Source organism: Neoarius graeffei, chromosome 13 (genome assembly GCF_027579695.1).
Source record: "Neoarius graeffei isolate fNeoGra1 chromosome 13, fNeoGra1.pri, whole genome shotgun sequence".
NCBI lineage: Eukaryota > Metazoa > Chordata > Actinopteri > Siluriformes > Ariidae > Neoarius > Neoarius graeffei.
In genome coordinates this window covers 17,033,970-17,040,052 of record NC_083581.1, presented here as the reverse complement: position 1 = coordinate 17,040,052, position 6,083 = coordinate 17,033,970, and the positions used below count along the sequence as shown (strand labels likewise).

Below are 6,083 nucleotides of genomic sequence, written 5' to 3'. Positions count from 1 at the left end.
AAAAAAAAAAAAGTGGAAATTAAAATTAAATTTAAAAGCTTATAAAGATGAAGAAAAGAGAAGAGAGAAAAAAAAAAGTGGAAATTCAATGAGAAAGTAAAGTATAGAAATAAAGATTAAGAAAGCAGGAGCAAAGCAAAGAAGCGTCCTACTCGCTTGAGTAGGAGGAGCAAAGAAAAGAAGGAGACATAATGGTATGCACTAATCATATCAAGCTGAAGTCTACATATCCATATAGCAAATCAAAACTGGATTATCATTTAAAAAAATGAATGTGCTTTTTTATTCTTGAAACAAAATGAAATATTCTTGATGGTTTTAATAATTATGAGTTTGATACGGTCAGATTCGTTAATATCGATCAGTACAGAAAACATGTGAAACTGTGCCGATGATACATTATATATGAAATTATATATACATTATATATATATATATATATATATATATATATATATATATATATATATATATATATGAAAGGGGCACTTCATTTAGATCAGCTGTGCTGAAAAGTGTTTATGCATGTAATCATGTTTAATACCACTTTTCTGAGTTGGCATAACAGTGCCATACTGTTACAACAGGTTGGGAAAAAAGTTTAAAACATAATGAGTGAAAATATATAATCCCCTCCAAAGATATTGGAGCAGCAAGGCCAATTCTTTTGTTTTTGTTGTACCATGAAGACATCTGGGTTTGAGATCAAAGATGAAACAATAGATCAGAATTTCAGATTTTGTTTATTGATATTTAGGGCCCAAGCACCGAGGTGCAGGCCATAGGCCTACACCATAGGTGCAAAGCCCTATTGTTTTTGTAATTATTATATGATTATTATTATTATATTTTATTTTTATTTTTTTATTATGGCCTGAGCACCGGAGGGGCAATGCCTTTGGTGTCCACCAGAGGCTGCTGCAGCAGAGGTGCAAGGCCCTATTGCAGGGGTCGGCAACCCTAGGCACGCGTGCCACAACTGGCACGCCGAGGAATTTCCAGTGGCACACTGATGATGATACACAAACCTAAATATTCAACACATTAAAAATGTTCAAACATCATCTTGAACCGTCGTTGGCTGTTGCATGGCGAGCCTGCTCTTTTAGCATGACTACACAACAATATAGCGCCCCCCTCCCAGTGTTGCCAGATACTGCTGATGTTTTCCAGCCCAAAATATGTTCAAAACCCGCCAAAATGCACTTAAAACCATCCAATCTGGCAACACTTTCCCCTCCCCATATTTCTCACGAGATGGACCCACTTGATGCAGCAGTTGCGCTAAGATGGCAATGAAGCCGACAGTTCAGGCTTTCCTCTCCTCGTGGACCAAAGAATATGGGTTCGTTTATCAGAGGGACCGTGCTGTGTGCACGTTGTGTTTCGAACATCCAGTGTTAAACGTCATTTCGAGGCAAAGCACGAAAAGACTTTCAAAGATCAGGCAGACAGGGACGAATCAATCTCATGCACAGTGTGCAGATATGGGAAGCAAGCCCACACTTTAAAAGTCTTTGCCTCATCTAAAAACAATGCCACTGAAGCTAGCTATATAATTTCTCACTGCATAGCTAAACATGGAAAGCCATTTACAGACAGTGAATACATTAAAGGTGCCCTTCCACCAAAAACATTTAATACTGGCTCTTTTTGAAATACCATAGTTCACTCCGAGTTGCATATGCATGCTGCATGTGAAAATGTAACTCTACTCCCATTCCATGTATTTAGCTTATGAAAGAAAATAGTCGGAAAAACGAGTGAATCTGAAAAAGCCCTACAAACTTGCATCACTTCGAAAATTAGTATTCATGGCCTCGCCCACCTTGGCTTGCGACCGCCCACGGGAAGAAAGTTCTCGTCAGTAGCTAACGAAGAGGACCTAACAGCAAGTTGAAAACATGTCTGAACAAGTTCGTGCCTGTGTTATTTGTGGCAGTAACACATCAGTGTTGCATGTTTGGGGAGGCTGAGACCTCCCCTGCGCGAGTTATGAGCATTCAAAGTCAGACTGGAGTCGCCGACAGAAACGAAACCCGAGCGGAGCGCCGCGGCTCGCCTCGGGGCAAATTACGTCCCGAGGCGCGGGGCTAGCCCGCCCTGGCAGAGCTGGTTCATTGGGGAGAGGGCAGAGGTCACTGTCTGCCAAGTTTGGGGAGGCTGGGACCTCCCCTGCCCGAGTTACGAGCGTCCAAAGTCAGGCTGGAGCCGCCAACAGAAACGGAACCTAAGCGGAGCAACGTTGCAAGATAGAAGAGCTGAAGAAGAAATGGTTGGAATTTATCTTTGGAACACCACCAGCGAAGTATAATGCAATGTTAGTACTGTGTTCTGATCATTTCAACCACAGTGACTTTTCAAACTTCAGTGCCTTCAGTAGTGGTTTTGCTTCGAGGTTGCATTTAATCCCTGGATCTGTGGTCAAGTCGATCGACCACCAGCTCACAAGCTGTCAGTAAAACATGAACTTTTTGTTCGAAGGTTTTTGTTACAAAATAGCATGTTCATATTCTCCACATTAGCATGCATGACATGGTCACAAGCTAGGCAGGGATGAAAGTTTTCCGCTTTTCGGTGGATTTCCGCTTTTTCTGAGTAAAAAACGACCTTTTTATATTATTCCAAATCCGTTGAGAATTTTTTTTATTAATTTCGGGGGGTTGGGGTATGTTCCTTCATGCTGTTCAAACTTTATAAACTCCAACGATGTTTACACATTATTTGTAAGTCGCCATCTTTAGTCTCGTACTACAAAGACCACAATTTTTCTGCCTACCTAGAAGGACCAGAGAGGGGTCATTTGACCCACACAGCTTGCCTACCTAGAAGGACCAGAGAGGGGTCATTTGACCCACACAGCTTTCGCCGAATACACTAATCACTCATTTTGTTATGGTAATGAGGCTGTTAGGGGCAGTGTGTGGGGTGAGGGGTGAGGGGGTCACACCTTACAATGTGTGTGTAATTGTATGTAAATGTCCGAGCATAAAACTATCAAACGTATTGTTGTGCATGTGGGAGCAAATGATGTTTTCAGAGAACAGCTGTTTGTCCAAGATGATTTCAGAAAACTTTTTTCTGATCTCTATAAGACTGGAATACAATCTTTTATTAGTGGCCCACTCCCAGCGAGAGGAATTTTTGCATTTTCTCGACTCTTCAGTCTTAACACCTGGCTTGGAAAAACTTCCCATGTGATCATGACGAATCATATGACTGCAACCAGATAATGGTTGAATTAGCGTGTGAATCTCTCATGCCATGTGACCATAACGACTCATGTGAATGCAACCTGGCAATTGTTAGATGGATAAATACCAGTGCATGTGGACTACTGCTTCATTTCCCTCAAGAATTTTGTGGTGAAAGAAGCTCCTCTCCAAGGAACAAAGATGCAGAGATTCAGCACTCAACAGGCATTGGAAATGATCCTGGATGGAGCTGACCCTGGCGAATCGGATGGAGAAGACATCAATCTCCAGGTGGATTCAGACTCCGAGCTGTCTCAGTCTTCAGGTAATATTAGTTATTGCAATGTAAAAATAATAGTTATTTCCCAAAAACTACTAGTTCTAGTTAAAAAATACTAGAGGTGATTTTTACTACATTACTTGAAACTAGAAAAATAAACCATTTTTGCAGTGATTAGCTTCTATACTTGCATTTGTGATATCATTTGAATTTCCCATTGCTCATAATTACATTTTTTCATGCTACAGATGAGGAGAGTGCTCCCCAACCAACAAAGAGAGCTCGGCTAGCGACTGATGTGGCAGAGACTGCAAAAGATGGCACAGTATGGCATGAAGAACAGGTGGGAACGGGTCCACATTTCACCCCACCAACGCCATACAGCACAGATGGAGAGCCAACCGCTAAGGCCAGGAGGTCAATCACAAGTCGCCTTCAGAGCTTCCTTTGTTTCATCACTCTGGACATGCTTGGCATCATACGAGACTGTACAATTCAACATGCGAAGCAAACTGAGCATGTGGATTGGTTCATGGGCATACCTGAACTAATGGCATTTATTTCCATCACCATCATGAGGGGAATCATCAAGGTGCCATCACTGCATGACTGCTGGTCGAAAAACCTGGGAAACCCACACATCATCGAAACCATGTCCCGAGGGCGTTTCAAAAACATCATGCATCACCTGCGCTTTGATGACAGAGACACCCGCAGCGAGCGAGTACAGACTGATAGGTTTGCTGCAATTTCAAACATATGGGGATTGTTTGTCACCAACTGCATCACATCCTACATCCCTGGTCAACACATCACCATTGACGAACAACTTTTCCCGTGCAAGACTCGCTGCTGTTTCCTACAGTACATTGCAACTAAACCAGACAAGTTTGGTATCAAGTTTTGGGTGGCGTGTGACTTGAAAACCAAATACGTCTGCAACATCCTCCCATATCTTGGCAAGGACCCCACTCGGCCTCGTGGGGAGAGAGTGTCTGAGAGTGTAGTCATGAGGCTGATGGAACCATTCTTGGACAAGGGCAGAAATGTTACCACAGACAATTTCTTTACATCACTGTCACTTGCAAAACGACTACTTAGCCGGAATTCAACCATCCTCGGCACAGTCAACAGGATTCGCCAAGAAATTCCACCATCAACTCGACAGATGCACCGCGATGAATTTACCACCCAGGTATTTTCATCCACTGGTGCCACACTGACTGTGTATGCGCCCAAGCGGAAGAAGACAGTATATGTTCTCAGCAGCATGCACAGCACGATTCAGACACAGGAAACCGCCAAAAAGAAGCCAAACACCATCACACTCTACAACACAACAAAGTGCGGCGTCGATATCATGGACCAGATGGTGCGGGAATACACTGTCCGCGCAGGAACAAGGCGCTGGCCAATATCAGTGTTCTACAACATGATAGACATTGCAGCACTGAATGCCCACGTGCTCTATCAATTATGCACTGGGAGAAAGGAAAGACGGGTGGATTTCCTGTTTGAACTGGCAAGAGAGTTGGCTCACTCCCACGTGGGTATGAAAAAGGTCCAAAAGGAGCAATTGCTTCGGCAACAACCCTCCACACCACAATTCGGACAAAGAGCCAAGTGTCAGGCTAAAATCAAATGCAAGGACAATCGTGCAACTGTGCGCTGTGTTGGCTGTTATAAATATACATGTGGGAAATGCAGAAAGGAGCAATGGCTGTGCCAGAATTGTGAGTGACTGCTCAAATGTATTTCACTCATTTGCATTCTTTGTAAATATGCTTTTTTCTTTGTAAATATATTTTTTCTATTTTTGGCACACAAAAATAACAGTTACTTCTGCAAAAACTTTCCACACGAAAACTGGGAAAACAGTTGCTTTTTCATTCATTGTAAATATGTTTTGTTTTGATTTTTTTTAACAATAAATGTCAAGAGTTTTGATCCCAAATTCTCGTTCATCCTGATGATTCACTGCATAAAAATCCACCATATGTTTATAAATCCACCATATGGGCACACACACACACACACATGCAAAAACACGGCTCAAGCGACTCTGTGACTCAAGTGACTTCTGTGAGCCGCTAACAGCCACATTTCCACAACAAAAGGAGTGTCCACAGGGGGTCCAAAGGGTCAAATGACCCTCTTGTGGGCCTTTTAGGTAAAAAGGGTCAAATGACCCTCTTGTGGGCCTTTTAGGTAAAAAGGGTCAAATGACCCTCTTGTGGGCCTTTTAGGTAAAAAGGTCAATTGACCCCTCCGTGGTCATTCTGGTTGAATGTGATGTAAAATTCATGTTATCTAGATTGTTATTTGTCAAAACACCAATGTCGAGACCATAATAGCCAATCAAAACAGTTTTTACAAAGACACCCACATCCGCTTGTTCTGACCCACTGGAGGTAGCGTCACAGTGCTGTTAGCCAATCAGAGGTAACACGTTTACATGTCATGAATATTAATGAGTAAGAGCTGAAATTCTGTCATTCTCTCCCTACCCACTCCTCCACCAAACTAGAACAGCCTGAAACAGGAGAACCACAGCATTTTTTTCACCAAAACCGGCTCACAGGGCATTCATTCATACTAGAGACCACTGC

General features: G+C 42.5%; 1 protein-coding gene across 1 annotated transcript; it reads left to right on the top strand.

Moving 5' to 3' along the window:
• Window positions 1-3,196: 3,196 nt before the first annotated feature.
• LOC132896009 (uncharacterized) lies at window positions 3,197-5,365 on the top strand. The gene is made up of 2 exons (XM_060936739.1): window positions 3,197-3,519; window positions 3,723-5,365. Exons 1-2 carry the CDS (start codon window positions 3,396-3,398, stop codon window positions 5,213-5,215), a joined length of 1,617 nt encoding a protein of 538 aa, XP_060792722.1. The 5' UTR covers window positions 3,197-3,395; the 3' UTR covers window positions 5,216-5,365.
• Window positions 5,366-6,083: the final 718 nt, after the last annotated feature.

What these genes read in the sequence shown, in the direction of transcription:
- LOC132896009 (XM_060936739.1), top strand. Translation starts at nt 3,396, where the DNA reads ATGCAGAGATTCAGCACTCAACAGGCATTGGAAATGATCCTGGATGGA. An exon ending in CGAGCTGTCTCAGTCTTCAG is followed by an intron (nt 3,520 to 3,722) that starts GTAATATTAGTT and finishes TTCATGCTACAG; the next exon opens with ATGAGGAGAGTGCTCCCCAA.